Raw genomic sequence first — 25,581 nt, 5'->3', positions numbered from 1 at the left:
CCGTCCCCTATCCACCCACAACCAGGGGCAACAGATCTATTTAATTGTGTAATTACCCCACCCTCAAACAGGCTTGTAATCAAAGGGTCACGAGTTCCAATTCAACCTGTGCCATTGCTGTGGGATGTGAGCAAGTTCCTTAACCCCAGAGGTAAAAGTGACGGGGGTACTTTGAGTATATTTTTGAATCAGTAATTTTACTCGTACTTAAGTACAAGAAAAAAGAGGTAAAGTCATTCATTGCATTTCTACACCCAATCATTACTGCGTAAATTATATATTTTTTGTTTTAAAATGATCAACAGAGATTGTGAAACTCCAAAAAACAAAAGAACCAGACAACAATCAAATGCTTCACATCATAGCCGACCAATCAGATTAAACATAATGCACGACGCCCAACAGAATTGAATGCGGGTTATTTTTGAGTTGATAAATGTAGCTATACTTAGAGCTTGATCATTTTTGAAAACCATTTTATTAATAAAGAATTGTACATTTTGACACACCTTTTATTTTATAAAGATGACTTTGTGGAAAATAAATTAGCTACAATAGTGCAAGATTTGGTCTCTTTTTTTACTGTTTTTTTTATTTTTTATTTTACTCTTATTTAAAAGTTTAAAAGTTAAAATTGTGCAAGATTTGGTCTCTTCCTTTTTTAGTTTAAACATGAGATGTTTACTGTATGCAAGGTACAGTAACTGTGGCAAGATATATTACCAAAAATAAACGTTGTGGGTAAAAGTAACTAGTAACTTTTACTTTGTGTACTAATTAATTGAGCTACTTTTTACTTGTACTTGAGTATTTTATGTATTACCTATACTTGTTCTTGTACTTGAGTGCAATTTCAATCAAGTAGCAGTACTTCTACTTGAGTAGGATATATCAGTACTCTTTACACCTCTGCTTAAACCTAACTGCTTGTGTTGTAAAGTAGTTTGTCAGACGCTTTGGATAAAAGCGTCTGACAAACTTTGTGATTGTGAAACGGTGAATATAAGTGTTGCAGGTCAGCTCTTTCTTTGCCAGAGTTGACACAATGTAACACAGCAGGATTGTTTGCAGAGCAGCTTTGCCAAGTGAAGTAGTAGCAGCAGCGTCCCATGCCATAAGCTGGGGGACAATTCGTAACAAAGATAACCTGAGCAAAGTGCCAGTGCCGGTCTGTTGAACAAATACTTCATCAGCCTCAGGCCATGCCAGCCTTGGCCTTGGCCTGGAAGACACATTGTAGGTTATGGGCTCTGGTCTACCTATACCCACTCTGCAGCAATCGCATCTCAGCTAAGGAGCACAGACGGTACCTTCCATCGGGGACCACAGTGAATGGAGGAGTAATTGGCCATGTCAAGTGATAGATGGCTGTTCAACCTTTGTTACTCATCAGTGGCAGGATGCAGTGAGGCTTGTTTCACAATATGAGGTTGATTGCGCAGTCTATTAACCACTCCTCTCAGGAGGCAACATCGCTGGGAAGAAAATGTGAAAATGATCTGATTTAAAAATCAGCTCATGTTCAGTGATTGCCCATTATATCCCTAAGACAGTAAACATGATTGAAAACTGATCTTACCTAATGAATCGTTTTTTATCACGCCATCAATAGAACTAGACTTTGAGTAATTGTTAGAAATTTTCTTCCTTTCTCTCACTGTAATTCGAGATATGAGCGTTATTTATATACAATTAGGTGTCATCTCTATCCCAGGCATTGATTACATAACCACAGAAAGTCTAAATTCAATAACCTGAGACATTTAAACCTGTGTGTTGGAATAAAAGGAACAGAGTTTTATTTTCCCTCTTGGAAAATCAATGGCATGAATAACTGATGTTCTAAATGCTAAAGGAGGAAAGTTGCCATAAATCAACTTAATATTAAGCCATGCTTCCCCACCAAATCTGTAATGAGGTGACCGCTCAAGAGCAGTTTTTCGTAATTTCAGGATAACACAGAGAAAGTTATCCTCAAGTTGATGTAACAAAGAAACTGGAAACGTTTTTCCTTTGCACTTAACAGAGGTGCTGATAAGATATCAAATTAATAAATAAATGGTGGCTCGGGTCATGGGCTTTGGACATTCCCAAACAGTTTGAAAGTAGCAGGAAAATGACTGATGCTTGTTATATTTTTACTTAAATCCTAAGAGACAGGAGAGCTGTTAAAACACAGAGCAGATTGGGGAGTCTGGGTAACCTAGATAACACTGGTTTTTTGAAAGGTAGCCATACATCACAATGAATTGTTTTTTTGTCTAACACAATGAGACATATCCTCTTCATTGGTAATGAAAATTACACTGCGATAGGGATCAGTGTGACAGACACACTACCACACCATTGCTACATCATCTCTACCTGGCTAAAATACTCTGGTGACACATTGCAGAGAAATCTAAAGCCGCAAGCCACATTGAAAAAGACCTTTATACATGTCTAAATGCTTGACAAGTTAGAGGTTTGGGGTTTTGAACATTTCCAGAACCATTAACTCTCTTTAAAAGCATAGGGCTATGTCTTTCTAACTGGTTATTCCTTTTATTGTTTTGTATTTATTTATTTTTTTTAATTGATTTGTCGATGAAATTTGAGGTACTTAAAGGTGCAGTCCATAATGTTGGAATGGTAGCATGATTTGAGCGAGCAAAACCTCTTCTGTGCACCACCCGCTCCTGCCATTGCAGTATGCTCCCGTTGGGACTTTGTCCAAAGTCACGCCCCCTCAAGCTTGAATTTGCATTTGGTATAAAAACATTAAATTCCCTCGAAGCAAAACAAACACTAACCTGTCCAACAAAAAGGCAGCAACCTCTGCATAACTTTTCATGCTCTTCAGATCTTCATTTCTTTATTTCCAGGAACGGTATCATGTGATGACTGTGTATGCAGGAGAAGGGAGGGACAGAAGGGGACATGGAAGGATGAGAAATGAAGGCACCTAATTGGTTATTTCCATTTTGACCGAATGGCAGGGAGTGGTCAGCTGCTGTAAAAGTCTGATTCTTGTCCTTCCTTTTTCTGAATACTGTATTGATAACCCCCTGGTTCAAATGACCATTTTACCCAGTATAACAAAAAATGCTTCAGAACAGAATTGTGGACTCCACCTTTAATAACCCCATTTTTTTTCCAAACCTGCTAATGCTTGGAGCTCCTCCTCTTTTCCCATCATATGTATCAACAATTCAAACACTAAGCAGCCTTATAGTGTTATTAATGATCCTCACATAGAGTGACAAAGTCATACAATGTCATTTGAGAAGATGATAGATTATTGTTTGTTATATAGGAGCATTTTCAGACAAGGATATGGATGCAGAGAGTTTCTCCAACAATGGTATATCACCACGCCAATAAGAAAGGGTGCCAGTTTGGCATTGCCACTATGTTGGGGGTGTGGGGGCGTGGGGATTTTCAGTTAATTAACAACCTTGCCAGATTTCCCACTGCAGCTTGCTTTGAAACAGTGTGTCATTTATTGCTGCCGGCTTCTTTTCTTTCCCTCGTTGCCGTTGGGCTGAGCTTGAAGCATCAACAATCTATCTTTTGATAATTTTCCCTTGCATGCACAGTAACATTGGTCATGCTTTGATGTTCTGTATTTACCCATGAACAGTACATAAAACATCAGCGTTAAGTATTTTACCACAGGTCTTCTCCGGGGTAGGCAGTGAACAGTGAGCATTTTTCACTCCCTCATCAAAGATTGATAATAAAGAAGAGATAATACCATCTTTGTTGATTTCTTTAATCAGTGCCTGTCATTTTATGTTGAATTAATAATGCACTGAGTGATGAAGAATAATGTGTTATTTCTTCTATCTACCTACTGCTTCACATTAACCGTCATCCATGTTTTTGTCTTGCAGCACTCAAAGCAAATGACTGTGATGAGCTGTCCAACTCCATCTGAGGGGCTCAACCAAAGAACAACATCAAATCCCGACCTACTCTGAGGAACAATATTTGATTCAATCAATCTTGCCGACGCGCATGAGGGGAATTACTCCTGAGCAATAGGTGAACCCTTTAAAAAGAGCAACATTGGACCACGTGATTCTTGACCTTCAGGGATAGAGCTGCACTTCACACCTGAAGATGTCAAATCGGATGTGAAAATACTCTCGAGAGGATCTTCGGCTCGTAATTCAATCATCCTTTTCATGTTTGTTCAACATTACTCAAACACCATGGGCCAGCAGTGACAGAGGAGGGGGGGTTCATCAATGCAGGATCTTCATCTATTGAGGAGTCCTCAATATCTCAATATGAATTTCAAAGACATTTTTCTCACAAAGGCGCGACTGTGAGAAGAAACAAGTAAAGTTATCGAAACTGGACACTGGCAGGATTATCTAGCGTACTGCTACTGCTAACCCATGGTGGATCTGCTGTGAGCAGGACAAGGGATTCAGTAGTGGAGGATGTCAGCAGAGGCCGAGATCCAGGCGGGTGTAAAAACCATCCATCGCAGGGAGTCCAGGAGGATTAAAAGTATGTGATAAACTTTCTTCATATTTGCATTTAACAGTTTGGATCGTACTGTGTGTAGTGTGCTCTGATAATCACAAACAACATAGCACACCACACATAATGATTCTGTTCCACCACCACCACTTCCTCTCTAAGCTAGAAATCACTCAAATGAGATCTAACAACATGACTTAATGTGGCGTTCCAAGCAACTCGGAACTCAGGACTTTCCAACCTCCTATTTGAAAAAGTGAGATGTAACGCCACCGGAGGTCAGCCATGTTTTAAATATTTCAACGAGCTGCAACTAAACTCGATTGAACTCAGTGATCGGATCATTCAACTGGGAAATGCAGAGTTCAAAATTGCCTTGAACGCAGCATTACATGTTTCTTAGTCAGCTCGCTTCTTGATTGGCTACATTTTGGTCTACGTCACAAATGGTGGGATCATGAGTCGGGAGTTTTCAGCTTTCCCCACACACACACAAGGAGTTTTGGTTGTGAATATTCAACAAGTTTAATATTTACGACTGTCGGGCTTGACCCGTTTTGGAGCTGATTATCAGGACAAGTTCACTTTTAACACACATCAGACCACAGGATAACCTTATAGGATAATTTCATAAAACATAAGAAAATCATGAGTTTTCCATCCTTGGTTGGGAAGGTGGATATGGACAAAAATGGGTGACATTACACTATCATTATTATGACATTACACTGTCATTAGCATAAATAAGGTGTCATGAAGGCTGTCCTTGACTGTCAAGCCTTTCTTTTTTAGTAGAAGCTTTATACTTTGGCAATCATGGAATGAGTAACTGGAGTTTCAAAGTGCTCCTCCATGACGCTAGCTCCTTAGTGATACCTGTTTGCTGTTGTGACGGTGCATGCGCATTCACTTTGATTGACAGTGGCCCGCTCCAGGAAGTCGAAGCCTATTGGCTGGGCGAAGTTGGCGCTTTCTTGCATTTGTATAAGGGTCTATGGATGACTTATACATTATAGTATATGAATGACCAGTCTAGTAAAACACTAGTTGGGTATTTTTTTGCATTATACAAAACAGATTTTTCAGAAACTCCGGATCCGTATCAGCTTTAAAGGTCTTATATACAGTATATCATGCAAATCAACTTTTTTGAGCTTTTAACAATGTTACAATGTTAATTCCTTATCAAAACACCCCCAAAGTATTATTGGGCTTCCTTCCTGCATCTCTGAGCAATCCTCACTGAACCTGCTCTCTGAGCTGCTTCTCTGTCCTCTTCTGAAAAACGAGCGGTTCCTCCGGTTTAAACTCTTATGACGTCAAGAGAGTCTGAGCCGCCCCCTACAGTTCATGTGGAGGTGTACTCCGCTCATGTGGTTTCCAGTGTATCTTGTGGTTTGGCATATTGGCACAGTGATATGTGTTCAGACACTTCTGTTCATGAATATGCATAAGCAGGCACCAAAGAGCCCTTTGCTCAGAAAGTCACTTTTCAGAGGCTAAAACTCTGGAAAACAGGCGAGTTTGGGAAAATAAACCTCAAATACTATGTTTTTGGGGTTCTTAGGACAAATGGAGATGGGTGAAAAATAGCAGAATTTGGTACCTTTAACCTTAACGTTGGCCCATGCCTGCCTTTGATTCCCTATCTAACGGGGAGGGGCTCAGAACTCCCTACGGGGTCTCATTGAGAAAAAGCATTCCTTTACCTGGCCTTAACCCTAAACCTACCTAACTCCACTAGATCCCTCCACCTAACCCAAAAAGGCCAACATAGCTCCAAAGGTGTCATAATTTAGCGAATGACACTTAATGACAGCCTTCATGACACCTTATTCATGCTAATGACAGATAATGACAGTGTAATGTCAGCCTTATTTATAAAACTTCAGGGTAAAGTGTTACCAGATCATCTTTATGTGTGTACCACGCTTTAGAGGGGTACACACATCCGTTGGGTCATAAAATGCTCTATGTAATGAAAATGTTCATGTTCTAATGTCTACCAGGAAGCCCTTAGTCTCATCCCATGGACCCAGATGTAGCAGCAGCTATTCTGTGTAGCCCCAGGGTTTGGTTGCTCCATGATTTGGGTTTCATGGACAGGGTAATTCACACCCTGTCGCTTTGATGAACAGCATAAGTGATGTGATCGGACGAGGCTTTTTTAGAGCATTCACAGGAAGATTGAAATGGGATTGAAATGCCTTAGGAGTAGAAAGAGTGAGGCAGGGGCAGTAAGAGCAAGAGATTCCCTGAGACTGAGAGGAATGATACAACAAGGATTTTTTTTTTCTTTTCCTATCCTCTGTCCATTTTAGCTTTCTTCTGCCTTGTTTCTCCAGCCATGAATAAAGATTCACCAGCTTGCCCAGTAAATCTGCTTTCTGCAAGCTCACTGTAACAAGGCCATGAGGCTAGGTCCTGTGTGGCTGTTTCACTAGCTCTGTCGGCTCGCTGAGATAAATGGCCTGGCTCAAGGAGGCCCCATTGATTTAGATTAAGTGGAAGAAGAGGGGGGGGGGGCAAAGCAGCAGTTACGCCCATTGCCATGCGGCTCATCAGAAGGTAGCTATTAGTCCCTGACATTACAATGGTAATCACATGTGCTGCAGGGACCACAGTCACAATCAGCACAGATGCCTTTTTAGATCCATATAAATGGAAATTGGACAACATAAATGTGTTCAGTCTGTCATTCGACATAGCCTCTGGTGGTTTTTTAGCCAGTTGGACCAGGTTAAGGATGCAATTGAGGGTCAGACTGATGAAAGATATTTAGATAAAGCATGGATTTCATCCATATAAATTAGGTGAAAGCATCCATATAAACAGCTGGGTTTTAGAGGCTTGAATAGTTGCATATCATCACCTACTGTGGAGTGTGCAAACTCCCATTCCCTTTGTGCAGCTTGTCATTCTCACAATCATTCCATGTCCAAACCATGGGACTTTAGGTTTCTAAACCCAATCCTTTGCTTTAAGTCATAGTTGTTACCTTTTTTTCATAACATACTTGAAAGATTTAGTCATTTGTGTTAATAGCAGACCGCTGAGAGTCCGACTGATGGCAACACTTTTTGTATGTTTACCGTAAATCTAAATGACTTGCAAGAAAACTCTTTCATGGAGCAGTACCCAAGAGCTTAGAGTGTTATAATCCACCTATGTGTAAGACTTACAAGAGAACTCACAGATGTTTTCCCCACATATCTTAGAATAAATACAGTAAAATGCTGGACATTTATGTTATACATGAAATCCTTTGTAACAACATCCATTGATGTCTTTAATTAATTTACAGGGATTTATTTCTCTCCTTTAAGCCAAACATTGCATGGCATTATTTGCACGGTGGCATTTGACGGAGCTCGCTGACTGTGTCCCAACTGGATACGGCGATATAAAAATGTTTGCTTCTTTTTATTTCTGTTTGAAACATTTACTCAGTAGTAGCTGGTAAAGCAAGGTCTATGATGTCCCTGGGTAATAAAAACCAAAATCGCATGTTAGAAGCAAATAGGAATATACCTGGACTTATGAGAAAGCAGGCCAAAAACATACATGTACTAATACATAGTCCTTTACATTAAAAAAGAATGAACTAATGCGAGAACGTACATATTTTGGTATGTTTCATACGTTTGCATGGGTAATATGCAAAACATCCTGAGAGATTGACAGTTTGAGATATAGAACAATGTTTTTCTTGGCAAAGATACGAAACGTAATATACTAGTTTTATATTTGTGCAGATGACGGGACAACCTGAAATTTTTTCTTCTGCAGTTGGTCTGCATCTTTACATTTTTTAACTACATGCTGACACAAGTGCACTCAGAAAGCACCAAATATCCTCTTTACCAGATATTGGCAGTTATTTGGATCAGTGATCCTGATCATGGTACCATGATCATTCACACTTTAAAGGCTTGGAAGAAATTTCTGTCCCCATTAATAACCATACAGTAGGTCAAGATGTATGGACCCCCCCCCCCCCCCACTTTTTTGAAAAGTTGCGGCGAAATGTGCAATCCGAATCTGATCTGGATGGAGCTTTGTGGAGGAATTGAGGAACTAACCCAACATAACTGAGTAAAATAATCTGTATTTTCTCCCATATTTTATGAAAAACTGCATACTTTTGATGTACAAACAATTAAATGCTGGTGAGAATATGACCTGTTTGGTTAGGGTAATAAGAACAAAATGAAAACTGAGCGAGTACAGACCTAAAGCTCAGTCTGTATCTGCATTTAACACTGAGCATTAAAAAAAAAACCTTCTGAAGTTCATTAAAAGTAGAACAATATAACATTCTTAGTTTAAACAAACAATTTTTTGTTTGCATTATTACTATACAGTACTACAAGCCTCAATACACCCTGTTACAAGCTTTTGGGACCTTTTTACGGCTACACGTTCTACAAACCACCAGTCCATACAAGACTAACACTCACAAACACACATAGAAACAATTACCATCTTTGTTTTTGTGAAATTCTGCACAGAAATGACCATCTTCAAACCAGCAATGGTGTCTCATTTTTCCAACTTTCCAAATAGAAAACCATCAATGATAATTTTTTTGTACTCGTTTGTTGAGTTTGAAGGCTAAGCTCTGTAGCTTGTTTGGTTCAGATAGCTACGATCAACAAAGGAATTACTGTACAGTGTAGATTACTTAAGTGGCATAAAATAAGTGTACTTTTGGTAGCAAAAGATTAATCATGAACGTTTGCACTTTGGTGGACCTAGGCGAGAAAGGAAATCTGCTTCTGTAAAACAGAATGCAAACCTTTTTCATTCTGCTTTATAAATATGTAACATTGTTTTTAAGACTTCGGAGGATGCAACTATCTTCATGGTGTGGAGAAATACAATCCAGCAACAGCAAAGTCTGTGATAGCAAGGCCGAATCTCCCCTTAACCCAAAGACAGAAATGCATTACATGCGTGAATTATCTCTGTTTCCATAGCAACTATTGCTCTCCTACTGTAAACTGTGAAGAAAATAAAAGTCACTTCATGAAGACAGACAAGGATCGAAGGACACAGAGACACAGAGTAGACACAGATTTAGGTTAAGACTCTTTTACTGTGTACACAATTGGATACACTCGTAACAGCTTTTGCTAATAACCTATTCCATGCACTTCATCAAGGGAACAAACCCCAAATTTGGATTTTGGAATTCAGTGTCTGGGCGTTTTATTTCAATGTTGAATTCATCTGAAAAATCCACAAAGTGTTTGGTCAGATTTCAGTTAAAATCAAAATTCTATGTTCAAATAGTTATTTCCTCAACCAATGAGGTAATATTTAGTAATAGTAATAGGTTTGATTGTCTTTTAGCAGGATTACCTCACAATTAATGAACGGATTTTGACAAAATCTTAATCAAAGATAGGCCTTATGCTATGAAAGATTCCGGATCAATATATGAATTTTTGATCAGTTTTTTTTAATCAAAAATCAAAAAATCTTTGTCTCTCATCATTGGCGAAATTTCAAAAATTCACATCTCATTATTGATCAAACTTTAGGACACATGACCCTATTTACCCCATCAAGGTAAACCCAACATGTGGGTGAAGTGTCTCTTGCCTAAGGACACAATGACAGATATGACTAGAGCAACTGTCGCCCCACTGTGACACATGGAATTCCCAGCGGTCTCCCATTCAACTACTAAGTAGGCCTGGTCTTGCTTAGCTTCCCAGATCTGATGAGATCGGGCTGTGACAGGACTGTAAATGATCATGGTACCATGATCAGGATCACTGATCCAGATAACTGCCAATATCTGGCCAAGAGGATATTTGGTGCTTGGCAGAAGTGTGTGCTCTCTGAGTGCTCTTGTTTGAAAATAAATACATTTCTCAAATCACTTACATAAGAGTAAATGTGTAACTGTAGTGTAAGATGTTTTTGATGGTTCTCTGTGATCCAGGTTGTTACGTTCCTTGTGGTGGTGTCGAGGAGTAAGGGAAAGGAACAATAACAAAACCGGGATAAAAGACAAGGAAACAGAAATAATGCGGAAATAAGGTTGCGTTTATTTATTATAACAAAATAAATCCTCCATCAAACCAAATATTAACTGTTGAACCAAAAGATAATTTTCATTTACTTCCAAAATTACAAGGTGTTGGTTGTCTCATCCATTACTGTCTCAACCACTTTTCATTTACTCTGGATCTGTTATATTCAAAACACTTTAAGTAAAAAAAGATGATAAAAAAACTTTAGGTTAGGATTACTAACCCTATTTAGCATTAATACTTGGTAATTTTTCTCATATTGATGTGAGAAAGATATGTGTATTGTCCAATTAAAATAGAAAGACACTAATTCCGATAAGTGAGATTCCAAAACCCAGTAAAGAAAGTAAAGCAGAGCTGAGTTTGGGACTGGTTTAAAACAATGAACTAATGAGTTGACTCGTTCAAGCTGGGTTATGGTTAAAATATAATCTTCAATCTAAGTTTTTCTTCAAGCGATTAAGACTAGATCCAGCCACAACTTAAAATTAAAAATTGAGTGTGTTGTTGCCCATGTGTGAATGCAAACTTTTGGAGTGTGAGCATAGAAAAGAGATGAGCAGACACGGACAGAGACTCTTCGAGGTTCATAGGTTAACTTGCATCCGTTCCCAGATCCCCAACAAAAAGTTTGCTCTTGCCAAGTCCTCATGCCTGGAGGGCCACTTCTGACTCTCCATCTGCTGCCATCTGTCGCTTCTCTGTCCCCATTCTCATGTGGCAAAGAAGATAGATACAACACTGTGATCAGAGACAAGCCCTGAAAACAGTGGGGAACAGAGCTAACAGTAATTGTTCTCTCTGTGGCCCTAGTACACAGCCCGTGAGTCAGGTGGGAGATTATGGAGCCTGATTCGGAGGCTTCTGATATTCTGGCTATCTCAGCTTCAAGTCACTTTTAGGGTTTTTTCATAATGCCAAATTCAACAGTCATATTTTGGCATTGAATGGGATAAGCTGTGTTTGAAGAAAAATACCAATTTCATACATCTGGCATTGGTGAATTGGAAAAACTTCATTTTGACAAGAATACATCTATGAAAAGAGTATGAAAGAGGATATATATTAAAGATAGTGACCTGTCCTCACTGAGAACTTCAGGTCTAGACCTGTTGGCTTTAAAGCAAGAGATTCCTAAAAAAAATGCATAGAGGAAAGCACATAATGGAAGAGGGAGAATTATAACTGAATTTGATTCAAGGAAAGGCTTTTCTTGTCGCAGCTTCTGTGTCTAATGGTTATAAAAAGTTTTTTTCATTTAGACTGTGTTTGTCTCCTTACAACCAGATGTCAGTAATGGATCAAAATGATTATCAGGTATCAGATCAGTTCCTGAGATTATACAGTTACTCATGTATAGTTATGAGTGGGACGATATACACTGAGTAAAAGATAATGGGCTCACATTAACAAGATGATACATTATTTACATAAAGGAAAAAAGACATACTTGGTATGACCTTTTCAACTCAATGGGATTAAAAAAAAAAACAGAAAAGAAATCATAACAATCATGGTGCGTAGTAGATCATGTGGATTTTTTTGATCCAATCCCCATCGCAATAGCACTCGTACCCTCGACGATACCGGTACATCTTGTGACTATTTAATATTGTGGTATCTTGTTGCATGATATATCACCCCACCTTTACAATTAATTGTTTTACCAGTTTCTTCTCATTTAGTGTCCTTATCGTGATTTGCAAGTTAGTCAGGAAGAGACGCAGCATATCTAAGGTGAGATCTACTTGTAGTGACGATTCAATAGATTAAATTAGTCACTGAGCAGAGAAAGCAAGACTCTGTCTGACACGCCGAAAGAGGAAGTCTGAAGTCTTTACTGCAGGTGGAAGGTCTTTATTTTAATCATTTTAGTTAAAAACACATTGCAGATTTGGATTTGGATGATGAAACATTTATGCAGCTTTCAACAACTGAAGCAACTTCACTGGTCAACATAAGATATTTGCTCCCTGCCTCACACTCACTCTATACTAAACTGAATCACAACAAATGGCAAGTGCAGGTGATATTATGATGTGTTCCAGACAAGAATTTAGGATTTTCCTACTTCCTACTTGAAAGAAGTGCATTGGAAGGCCCCCTGATGTCGGAGCTCCTACTCAATAAAGTCTGGGGAAAAAATTAACCCGACTTCTTCTAGAAACATTTGTGCGACGTCACGCAAACGATGATGACACTCGTGCAGAACCACAAAATATTGATTGAAATGCATTAGGTGTTATCAAAAATATTCACTACGTTTACAGAATATGGATTGTTGTGGAACACTGTAATGAAAGCTGTATTTATTTGATTTTCTTTGGACTTTAAATGATCTGTTATAATTATTTTGATGCGTCTTTTTTATTATTTATTTTTATTGCTTCTTGATGTTGCCTTGCTTTGTTGGACCAATACAAATCTAATATTCCTAATAATCATAGTTTTTATCACACAAACATTAATGCCTTATTGTAAATACAATCCCGGTCAGTTTTTGGAGATTTTTAGACTGAAACGCTTCGAAGACAGAGATCGTAATTTTCACTCCATGTCTTTTAAACTGGAGATTGTTTAAAAGCGAATTCATTGACTTCCATCTCTGAATGGCCAGAAACCTGGTTGTCTGATGTACTTTGACGTAATTCCTAAAAGAGAAGAATCTCACTGAAAATTGAATGGTTTCCACCAATACTCATCAGACAAAAGATTGGACAAGTATTAAAGTGCGCCAAATATTCAAACGCTTACCTTAGACCACCAAGACACCCAAACAGCAGCCATACTGTTTCCATGATTGTGTCCATATGTAGGATTTATAGAAACAGGCAGTAGACAATACTTGAGGCAACCTCATGTCAGAAAAATTATGAGCATCCTGCTTGTGGGCGTGAAACATTGTGAGGACCATTCAACCTTGGGCAATTGTAAATCCTCAAAGCCAGAGGAATATGTGTCACCTCCCTCCACAAACACACACACACAACGTCTCTTCCTCACATCTTCCCCCCCATAGTGTGTTACAACGTGCCCCGTAGCACTTAAGTTTTCAAATACAGCACACTTGCTCTTTTTGATCTGAACCCAAAGCACGTCGCATATACGAGTTATGCCACTGAGTCAAGACTCTCATTTGGTATGCAAGGCTGACTTTTTTCAGGATCTCTGCTAAAACCTCTAAATCTCCCTTGAAGTGTTAATAAGGGAAAATGGTGTGCTGTATGTAGAGAAACAAAATGGGACATAGGAACATCTGGTTAGAGCTCTTCTGAGAGAGTTGCTCTGAATAAAATGACTGGGTTTTGAAATGCAACTGGAGCAACATGCATTTTGCATCACGCGATAAATCATCTGTCAAATCCAGGATAGAATAAAAAAGCACCTGCTGAATCCAAAGGAGAAGTTATTAAGGTGGAAGTCTAGCTTTAGGTTACCACCTTTCATTCACCAAACTTTACATCTGCATATCTGTGCATTTAATTGATGTATTAGGGAGTGTTTTCACTCTGTTGGGGAAACAAGTTGGAATTATCGACCCAGGTTTAAAGCATTGTCAAGCCCTACCCCCTTATGAGAGTCGTGCTTTCATGAATTAGTAAAAGGGTTAGCATAGTCAAGACTAGCAGTTGCATTGGATCGAATAACTCCATTGTTCATTTGCATTAAAAAAAAAAAAAAAAAGAACCTCAAGGAGGTGTCAAATGCAGGGGTGTCAAATTCATTTTAGTTCAGGGGCCAAATACGGAGCAGATTCATCTCAAGTGGGCCACAGATTTTAACCAAGAAAACAAGTAATTTCAACATTATTTTTGGCCCAGTTTGCACTTCTATGTATACATAAAATACAAAATATGTAAGAAACCGACCTTATCCAAGAAATTAGTGACAGATATCAGTCCCAACAGGACCTAGATTTTGTGACCAATTTTTATTCAAGTAAGGCAAATATGTCATAATTTGAGAAAAATGTAAGAATTTTTTGTTTTTATTTTACATTAGAAATGACTGCAATTGTGCAATATAAGCACTGGGGAAACTGTGAGACCCTGCAAATATTGTTTAGTTTCATTTACACAATGATTCATGTTTTGATTCATGTTTTTACTGATTCCTGCTGGCCGAATTAGATGCTCAAAACGGCCGGATTTGGCCCCTGGGCCATGAGTTTGACACTTGTGACTTAATGTGTCATTTTCAATTTCTCTAATATTTCTTTTTTTTTTTTCCTTGAAAATTGCAGAGCTAGATAAAGAAATATGTTTGGATTGATGTGATGTGCGTATAAATGTTGTAATACTGAGCATATGAAGCTAATTTAACCTTAATATTCTCTTGGACCTACACACTTAGTTAAATATAGTCTTCTCATATCCAGCTTAACCAGCTACTTAAATGTGTTTAGCTGTGATGTGTTCCACAGTCGCGTGACCTAGATTGGAATGAGGATGAAGCCCGAGAAGTGTAAATTCTCTAAGGTGCTGGTGACCTTGATTTGAATTCCTGCTACATGGTTGGTGGAAGTGCTGTGAGGTGAACCGGTGTTTGGCTCCTATGCAGACACTCCTTGGGTGGCGATGGGACAGTGTTGTACGTTACAACGTTTGAGGCTGTCAGCCACGTAATCAGAATGATGCAACAGTATGGAACAAGAATGAGAATGGTGTCAATGTCAAGGAGAAGTCATGGTAGCTGCCCAGCCAGAGTAATCAGCAGGAGGGGGGTGATGGAGATGGTTGGGGGATGACAAGAAAGCCTGAGGCTATCCAGACTTGTGGTTGTGGACCTCCCATTCATTACCCCCCACTGCTAACGCCACCATCCCGCCACCAGCCAACATCCATCACCCATGGTACACTTGGGCGGTTTGTGGCTGAGCGATGGACCGAGATGATTCCTCTGAATAGTAATGGTCATTCAAGCTGGTTTCTCACCAACCAATAGCACCCCTGGGAACTGCTGACGGGACACGCACCCCCAAAAAACCCTCTGTAGCAGATTGCTGTTGGAATCCCCCTCAGTGCAAACTGTTAGGTTATTAAGGTATGCAGCATTTTTAACGTCCAGTTGTTTTCTCATTTGGTGCAATTGCTCGAGGCGCCCACTTTTCTAATTTTCAAGTCTAATTTTCCTTTAGTGTTTACTCTCTGCTGCTAATTTCTAGTTCACTCTACATTTGCTATTCCATAAATATTTATAACAAGGCACCGATTGCACACACACACACACACACACACGCACACACGCACACACACACACACATACACGCACACACACACACACACACACACACACACACACACACACACACACACACACACACACACACACACACACACACACACACACACACACACACACACACACACACACACATTACCTCAAGCTGGGCAGGGCGTTAAAGGTGCTTGATTCAGTTGAGTTCCAACAACCTTGTTACCTATAATCACACTACTGTTCATTATTTCCATCTTTGTATTACCACTCTTCTCATCTTTCTCTTGGACCACAGGTCAAGACCGCACCGAGGCGGGCCTTATTAAGCGTTTCCGCGGAGATGGGCTGCGCTACAAGGCCAAGCTGATCGGGATTGATGAGGTGACATCTGCGCGTGGGGACAAGCTGTGCCAGGACTCCATGATGAAGCTGAAGGTGAGGACTACTGCCTGTAGGAACTGAGGCAGATATGGAGAGGTGTGCATTGACATGACTATATTGTCTGTTGAATGAGTCATGAGGGCTTGTCTGACTCATGGAAGCTTTGGATGAACTGACAGGATGGAACAAATGAAAGTCCAGCCCTATTAAATCACAGTTCATTGTCATGAAAAACCAGCTGCACATTTACGTTTCACTTCTCGTGCAAAGCATTAGCAGCTTTTCATATAGTCAGCAGCTCCCACTATGAAATGAGCACCATTACCATCATTGCCATGCACCACCTTTACCTCCAGTTGCCTACCATGTCTCTTACATGTTTTCTCATGTCACTCATAGCCTGCTATTTTTACTACAGTGCAAACTCCACAAATATTTATTTATGCACATATGTGAACTGTGATAACATGACCCAGATCACATTTTAACAACTGTTCTTTTCTGAAAGTTACAAAAAATGAGGTCATTCTCTGCCCTGCAGAAATAGACTATGTGGGGAATTAACTCTTATTAATAGTAATGGAGGTTGCAAGGTTTATGTTCACGTTATTTGTGTTGAATATGGCTTTTCCTCAGCCAGTTAGCTGGCTTTAAAAACCTTTATTACATCCCTCACATGATTTAGAATTGGTGTGTAACCTAGGTGTACCAAGACGTTAAAATGATAATAATAATTCAGGAAAATAAATGTTTTTTGCTTAATGCCTGGTGGGTCAAAGAAAGACCAAGTCTTTGTTTAAATCCAGGTCTTGGACATAACTATTATACTTAGTAGTAGTTTTTCCTCTCAGGGAAAAACAAGGAGTATTAAAGTCTCTACGTTGACTGTAAGAGTGAATGTGCTTGAACTGAAATTGGAAGATTTTCTTTCATTTTGTGTCGTTCCTGTGTTGGACTGACAATGTTTGACTAATTTGTCACAATAATGATTTCCAGTGCAAGAATGTTCTTTTGTATTGGAACCTGAATGGCCTTTATTCCTACTCACCAAGTGTTTTATTCAAAGTCTTAAAATCCAAATCAAGGTTTATTCATTTTTCCATTAACGTCCAGCGCACATGATGTATGCATGTCATTACAAAATTTGGGGATGACAAAGTAATTGGTGTGGTTTTCTGGGCTGACCACAGTATTCCTTTAAATGAAGTACTTTCAAAGTTGTCGTAATTCAAACTGAGGCTTTCATTTTGTGAATCATTAACCTGCCTAACGTTGTTCAGCTCTGCAAAAAGCATTTAGAGGAGTTGAGGAATAAGAGGATGTCTCCTTATCCTACTTTCAAACTCCTTTTAATTGAATCAATTTAGGATCCTATCGAGGTTCATTCATCTTTCTAACATCTCAATGCCTGCTATCGAGCGAAAGCTTTTATTTCATGAATGTGTTTAAGGGATGTGATTTTTCACACATGAAGTCAATTTCACCTTTTTGTGAGGTTCTCTACAACCTAGGTTTCCAAAGTTGGGTACTGGTACCCCCAGCGCTACGCAAACTGTTGTAGTGGGTACATGAATGAAAAATAAAAATTGGAAACTAGAATATAATGCAACCAGAAGTCAGGAGCCTTAATGTATTGCCACATATTACATATTCATATATTATTATACGTATTCCTCAACAGGATAAGTGAAATTTAGAGACACATTTCATTGTAGGGCTAGAATGTATGTGACATTACATTAATGGTTCCCAACCTTTTTTTGGGTCGTGACCCCATTTTTATATCAAAAATTGGCATCTTCAGCCCACATATTTTTACATAGCATTTTATTTGAACAAGATTTATATTTAAGAATGTGAAAATATAGAATAGTTGTTTTAGATTTTTTTTTTTTGTGTGTGTGGTGTTAAGGAAAAAAAAAAATTATCAGTATTTTTTATTATAATAAATTACAAGACATTTCAGGAGACCTCACATGAGGTCACAACCCCAAGGTGGAAAAACCCTGCATTACATTATTAAGTGTACATTGGTAGGGGGTACATGGGGTACGGGATTGTGAAAAGTTTGGGAAGCACTGCTCTATAACAAACAGCCAGACTATGTGATCATTGTCAGCTGAGTGAAATCAGAAAACAGTTTTTCAAAGAAAGTAGTATTTTACTGTAGAAATATGAAGAAAAACCAAATGTTTATTTCATTTTTAACACTAAATTGTACAGTTTGCTTCCCTTTGAAATGTATCCTTATCCTATTTTCTCTACAGTGGGTGTCTGTGGGATGAATATGCAGATTTTTAAGTATCTACTCGCATACTTTTTTGGTTTAAATCAATGCGCAGTTCCACTGAAAACTGCTTTATTGCCTGTAGACAAAGCCTCTCATCTCCCATATCCAAGCCAAGTGATATTTCCAATAAAAAAACTTTTTCCAATGTCTTGATTTGACATTTCTGCAGTGCCCTCCAAGTGACTCCCCTTTAGTCACCAGCTACCAGCCAGTTACAGTCAATGAAGTAGTCAATACAGACCTGTTATTATCTGTACAGGGGATAGAGGAGGGGACGGGTCTCTATTGAGCTGCTTCTCGCAGCCGTGAGGACTAATCCACCAAATGGAGAAGCCAATGGCTGATTGACAACAGACATTGATTCTGCAGCCTGTACGCCTCTTTCTCACTTCATCTCTTTCAATATCCCCATGCTTATTATCCATCTCTCTTTGTGTCTTCTCTATACTTTTCTCATGCAAGCCTTTCCTCTACTGACTGTATATTTAGATTTCCCTTCACGGAATCCTCTCTTTTATTCAATAATAAAGAATTTAGTGGTGACCAGGAGTTTGAAACACTTGCACTGCCTCAAACGCTTTCAAAAGAAAATTAGGAAAAGTAAGTTGTCTGATCCACAGAGGAGGGCCAGCACTTGTTATCAAAGAGTCCCTGCAGTTTTGTTCGACAGATTCAGCACAGATGGTAGTCTTTCTTCTTCTCTTATCTTCTTTCTTCTTCTTCCTTCTTTTTTCTTTTACGCATTGTTCAATGAAAGAAATGTCAAGCACACAGGTTGAATTGAATAAAAGACAGTGGAATTTTGAAGTATTTTCTTTATCAGAGCTGAGAGTAGAAGAGGGAAAAAAAAGGGGATCTGCTGACATTCATGGGAAAAACGTACTTCAAAGGCTGGCCTGGTTGTTCAGTCAGCACTCTGTAAAGTCGTCAGAACGGGCTGGTCGGTCGGCAGCGCCATCCATTCTGTCAGCAAATCTCACCTTATTGTTGTTAGGTAGTGCTTGTGTAACAATGTCACGCTGAAGTGCAGGAGAACTGCTTCAAGATATAGCACGGAAAACAGGATGCTTGGGGGGGAAAATGGCGGGAATAATAAGACTTGCTGCACAAAGCGATGTGTGAATTCCTTAGTGATTGACTTTTTAAGGAAACACAGATACAAGATCACTTTGTTCATCAAACTCAAGCCTCAAACAACCCTAGTGTCACACACACCTGAGTGGAAAGAGAAGAGGATTCGCCCTCTCACTTTGAGCTCAAATCCTTTTCGTCTCCTCATGTTGCTTGCTTTAATCTCCTGCAGGGAATGGCATCTTCGGCCCGTTCCAAAGGAGAGCACAAGCAGAGAGTCTTCTTGACGGTCTCCTTCGGTGGGATTAAGATCTACTGTGAAAGATCAGGGGTGAGTAATAAGTCACCAGCGTGGCCTAGCATGTCCAGTTTGTACTGAGATCCAACTGCTGCTCGGAAATGCAGGACGTCCAGAGTGTGTGAGATTACAAAACCTTAAATCTATCGTTACCTCAAAGTGGAGTAGCCTACATACATTTTCTGAATCTGAACAGATATTTCATCTGTTACAGACCCCACATATGGAGATAAGAAATCAGGCATAGAACAGTTTTGATCATACTGTGTGTGCTGAGCTCCGATAAGGTCAACACAGCACACCACACAATGATTTTATCTAAACACTGATCTTCCTGCGTCCGACCTTCTACTTGAAAAAATCTCTTGGAACACCCCCTGAATTCGGACGTCCTACTCCGTAAAGTCGAAAAAAAGTCTAATGTTACAGCGGTCAGCCATATTTGATATATTTCAATGTGCTACCACTGAACTCAGATATTGAAATTCCAAACTCGGAAAGGCTGATTTCTGAGTTGCGATTTCCGAGTGTCAGCTTGCAACTTGGCTACATTCCGGTCCACTTCACATATGCCAACTTTCCCCACATACAAGGATTTGGTCATAAATATTGAACTTGTTTAATAATATTGGCCTTACCCATTTCAGAGCTAATTATCAGGACAAATTCACTCTTGACACACATCAGATTACAGGATAATCTTATAAGACATTATGATAATCTAGTGTTTGCCATTGTTTGGTGTTTACACTGCTTAAGTAAATAGAAACTGTAAATCTTCCCCCCAAACAAAAGCCCAAATGAAAAAACTCCCCTATTGACAATAATCAAGCCAAAGCAAGACAACAATAGGAGTTTTCTGTTTTTTTTTTAGCAGTCCTTTCATATAGACCCATTTTGTGTGACGTATGCATACTAAATTAGGTGCATGTGCATGCAGGCTCAGTGCAAAACAACCAGAGAACTGCACTGTACTAGCATCGGCACGCAATTGAAACACTTTTGTTTTCGTATAAAAACAACACAATGCCATCGTGTTGCGTTGTTGATTGCACAAATATTTACAACATATCGGCTGGTGGGCACCCTTTTCAGAAGAATAGGCGAGACTTATGGTTGCGTGCTATCAAACAGAGGCTGACAGCTGACGTATCTGACACGCACACACGGAGAGAGAGAGAGAGAGAGCGCTGAAACATTACGTTACGTTTTGTTCAGAAGCGATCGTGTCAACGTAATCGCTGCTTAGGCGATGGTGCACGGGAGCGGACGGAGCGCTATCTCAATCTGGATCCAGTAAAAAGTGACAATAAAAAGCTGTAAATGGACTGATATGCAGACGTGAGGCAGTGAGGAGAAGACTTAATGTAGAGATGGAAACTCATCCGTTGAAACTGATCATAGTACGCGGAAATACACGGAAACCTTCGGTAACAGGAGTACAGCAGCCCTCCTACCTGCTCATTCATATTAAGTACTTATAAGCATCCTAGAGACTTGTATGTTTTTAGGGTTTTTTTTGTATTTACACTGGGTTTGTCTATCAGATATGTACAGTATAAATGTCTGGCCATTGAACATCGGGCCAGGAGCGCACATCGCATGACCGCTCGTTTTCGGGAACGCTGCATGGGTCCCGCAATCGTTCACCTGTACTTAAAGTGAGTTCCCCTAAATAAGCGGCCGCTTCCTCAGGTGACAAGCTTTCTACATACTACGAACTCTTTACGAGCATTAACAGCGGTTCATTCATTGCCATATTTCAAATTCCATCGGAGTGTGATCAAGGGGCTTGGGCCTCCCCATCCTGTGGTGCAGTGTTGACTAGATGGGCCCACTTCGCTCATCAGTGCTAACCGATAATTAGCACTCACTTCCACTCCTTAATGATCATTGCTGCTAATGCTAATTACACCACAGCTCCACCTCGTCGGTCGTTAGTGCTAAACTGATAATTATGCAGCAGCGTTTGTGCCGTTGCTTTCAAACCCAACCTCAAAAAGTCGATTCCCTCCCCCCACCAAAAGTACACTCATCTTCTTTAATTTTCAAAATGACGGCTGGTGATTCTCTCATCTATTTTTTTTGTGTGTCTCAGATGAAAAAGCACATTAAGTCTCCCACCATGACCCACCCGCTATCCGGCTCTTGACAAGCTCATTTGTCGTTTTGCAAATCATGCCCCCTAATGCTCTCCATTTTATTTACTGATTACTGGCAGTATATTTGCACTCCACTCATAATATCCCTCTTGAGTTATTTGGGCTGAATTGGGGATCTCTCCAACACCAGCTGTGTCAGCAAGCACTTAGATAGAAATACTTTATGTTAAGTTGACGTGAATCTCTGCTGAATCAAGTACACCAGTCATATTAGTTTTGTATTTTACATTTTTATTTGCCGCTATTAGCAATTCTCTTTCTGGCTGTTTCAGTCATAATAAAGCTCTTCACATTTGCTATAGGCTTATGTTTTCTTATTCAGGAACTGCAGGTGGGTGTGCAGAAGTGAAAGCTAAATTGCACCGCCCCATGTGTCTAACAACATATACTGAAAACGACTCAGTTAAATCACTTCCAATTACTGTCCTCTGAAATTGTGTTGAACAAACGTCTGTATTGCATCTAAAGATCTTTCAGCTTCTATAGTGGTGAGAAAGTCTGGTGGGATACTGATTTCAACCTGCATGGGCCTTCCTGCCTTCTGTCAGACGGTTTCAGGCTCACTCTGTGTTGGTTGGTTGCATTTGGCTCAACAATATGCTAAGATGTTTAAAGTGGGTTTGACCTACTTTGACGGTACACTGTGTGCACTTCCGTGCCTCATTTAGAACGAGACCGAATTTCAAATCAAGCAAAATCCAGCTTTGCATTTTTTAACGTCTGAAAGATAACGAAGATGTTTAACAGATGTGGCATTTCCGTATAGATCTCTTCACAGATGCAGGTAATTAATTCTTCCAACCTCTTTTTTTTAATCAAGGTTCTCCTGCATCACCATTCAGTCCATGAGATCAGCTATATTGCCAAGGACACCAGAGACCACAGAGCCTTTGGATATGTTTATGGAAAAGAAGGCCACCATAGGTTTGTGGCCATCAAGACTGCACAGTCTGTAAGTACACTTCTTGTATCGACATGTCTCTGCTAACTGGAAATCCTTTCATTGTTAAAGCCCCTCAATTTATAGCTGCTCAGGGATTTCTGATCATGAATGTTAAATTAAAGACCATCATTATTAATAGCTGGGCCTCAGTAGTTTCTTATTTGTTTATTAGGGGATCCCCATTAGCTAGTGCCATGGCAACCAGCTCGTCTTCCTGGGGTCCAAATAGCAAACATGCAACAGAAACCATTTACAAATACAAAATTTGATTAAAATGGCATTACTCACTCACAAAATCATACATATTACAATACATTACATTTGCAAGCATAAAACATCGCTCCAAAACAAACCTCCAATGTACCGCACACAAAAAGACATTGGCCCCTATTTTGCTTTACGCTGAATTTTGATCACAACGCCTGATTTCTCAGAGTAAAGAATTGCTTCCTGTGCATCCATAAAAATCAGGCGTGGTGAAGAGATTTTGCAGCGCAGTCCAGTTGGAGGACATGGCGCACCATGAACTATGATTAGAAAATGGACTTTGCATCACAGAAGGTGTTTTACATCGGCAGGATCCGGTGCAGATTGCAGACACCGTGCTATTGTTCACCTGCATGAACAGGTTTCAAAACACCGGCGTCTTCACCAGACTGAGGACTGGTAACAGTGTGTGGTGTAGTCAGCCTGCCGTGTCCAAGCAATGCTTCACCTCTCACCTCACAGCACAGAGACTGTTAGACAGCAATGCGAGAAAATGCAATCAACGAACATCTCTCTAATCCAACTCAGGCCCAACGGACCGGCATAGTCCAGACACCGTTGTTCTTGCTAAAGGGTCGAATGCACTCTATAGTGAGGAACACAGCCATCTTCCTTTTCTGTGCTGCTCAAAATAGGGCCCTTTGTCTTTATCTAGCTCTGTAGAGTACCTTATTACCCACCCTCTGTAATCAGTTGTTACAAAGCAAATACACAGTGAAACCTTGAAGGACTAAGCAAACTGAAAACCCAGGCTTTGCGTGTTTAGAGGCCACACGACAAACAAATACTAATAGCGAATCAATTATCGGTCTCAGAAAGAGTCACAGTATCTTCCTTCTCTCTTTACGACACGCTTATGCAGGCGGAGCCTCTAATCATTGATCTGCGAGACCTCTTCACGCTTATTTATGACATCAAGCAGAGAGAGGAGATTGAGAAAAAAGCCCAGAAGGACAAACACTGTGAGCAGGCCGTCTACCAGGTAGGACTGGACTCTGGAATCTCACCGTATAGTGTCTTGGCAAGATCAGACATTTCAAACCAGGCCAGTCTTTAATTCACATTTTATAGCTAGAGTGCACAACTATCTATCTTTATGTTTGGGGCTCATATGTTGTGTTGTGCACTATAAGAAATGATAATTAGTCTGAACATTTGAAGCACTGTCTTTGCATTAAGCATTAAGCATTAAGACTTTTAGTTGCTATCTACGACAAAGCTGAAAAACTGCATTTCTCATGTAATTTCTGTTCCACAAACACAGACCATTCTGGAGGACGAAGTGGATGATCCCGTTTACCAGGTAGGTCTGTTGGAGCTTAGAGCATCAACAAACATCCTGCACATTGTGATTCTATGGTAGCTTTTACAAACAAAGGTTCAAACACTGAATCCTTAGTTAGAAAATCACTGACCTGCTTCAGTTAAGAGTCATACTACTGTCATTCTGGTATTAATGTGTAGACCATCCACGTGGACAGTTTTGTTCAACCATTCAACTCCCATTTGCCAGTGCAGTGTTGTAAAACCATGATCTTTAAGTTGATCTGTGTCGATGTTCTGATTTTACCCAGACATGTCTCCACAATACCTCAACTGGTTGTTACACCCCCGTCTCCCCCGTCTATTTGTGCCCTGTGTATTTATTTGGCTGAGCATCATTTTGGTTCTTTGTGTCCGCTCACACTGAATACAGACAACACTAACTCCTAACATGAGTTAGCTCCTAATATATCTATGTTCAGTGGTATGTCCGACCACCTCCCAGATCACCTCTGTTCTTTGCTCTTGAAGTGTGTTTTCACATGAAGTCATTCCATTTGCAGCCTTCAGTTTATGATGATGTTGGTTGACAAAACTCCAGGCCTTAGGCCAGAATGTTAAAAACGTGTTTGACACTTTGTGTTTAACATCTAACATCAATTTAGCTCTTATAACTGTATTTCAAATCTCTATCTGGATCAAAGACCTATTAGCATAGCCTGGCGCTAAACTAGCTTATCGGGTTTTGCACAAAGGTCGAAAATTAGGGTGACATTATGAAGATTTTCAAATAATAGAACAGGTGAGCTCAAGATTTGTAAATAATGGAAAACAAAACCTTACTAGTGATTTATTTTGTATGAGGTAGCCTGTGATACGATACAATGTAGTACCTGTATTGATAGCAAACTAAAACCAAAACCCCAGACTAAGGTTCAGGCTTTTTTATTGGTTTATTATTTTCAAAATAATGCTTCTATCATTTTAACATTTCTGTAATGGAAAAATTATAATAATTTAAAAAAAAAAAAATCATTTTCTGCCTTAGAAACTAAAACTAAGAAATATGAAATAACATTAAGTTTCTGAGTTGGAGATTAACACGTTTCTCTTCATATTTTCAAACTAAACAACTGCAAGCCTTTTTTGTCTAGTTTTCATTATTTTAGCTT

At 39.6% G+C, this 25,581-nt stretch overlaps 1 protein-coding gene across 2 annotated transcripts in view; it reads left to right on the top strand.

Annotated features, from left to right (window-relative positions):
- dab1b (DAB adaptor protein 1b) overlaps positions 1-25,581 on the top strand; it is a 60,321-nt gene that overhangs the window by 21,963 nt on the left and 12,777 nt on the right. For both annotated transcript variants that reach the window (XM_028473585.1, XM_028473584.1), the window contains exons 2-7: positions 3,876-4,500; positions 16,030-16,169; positions 19,709-19,807; positions 22,757-22,888; positions 24,009-24,128; positions 24,411-24,449. In XM_028473585.1, the coding sequence (XP_028329386.1) occupies positions 4,431-4,500; positions 16,030-16,169; positions 19,709-19,807; positions 22,757-22,888; positions 24,009-24,128; positions 24,411-24,449 (600 nt within the window). In that variant the 5' untranslated portion in view covers positions 3,876-4,430. The remainder of the gene's footprint in view (positions 1-3,875; positions 4,501-16,029; positions 16,170-19,708; positions 19,808-22,756; positions 22,889-24,008; positions 24,129-24,410; positions 24,450-25,581) is intronic.

The sequence above is a fragment of the Gouania willdenowi genome, chromosome 17 (assembly GCF_900634775.1).
Source record: "Gouania willdenowi chromosome 17, fGouWil2.1, whole genome shotgun sequence".
NCBI lineage: Eukaryota > Metazoa > Chordata > Actinopteri > Blenniiformes > Gobiesocidae > Gouania > Gouania willdenowi.
Note: the sequence above shows the minus strand (reverse complement) of the source record. Positions and strands in the feature narration are given on the sequence as shown.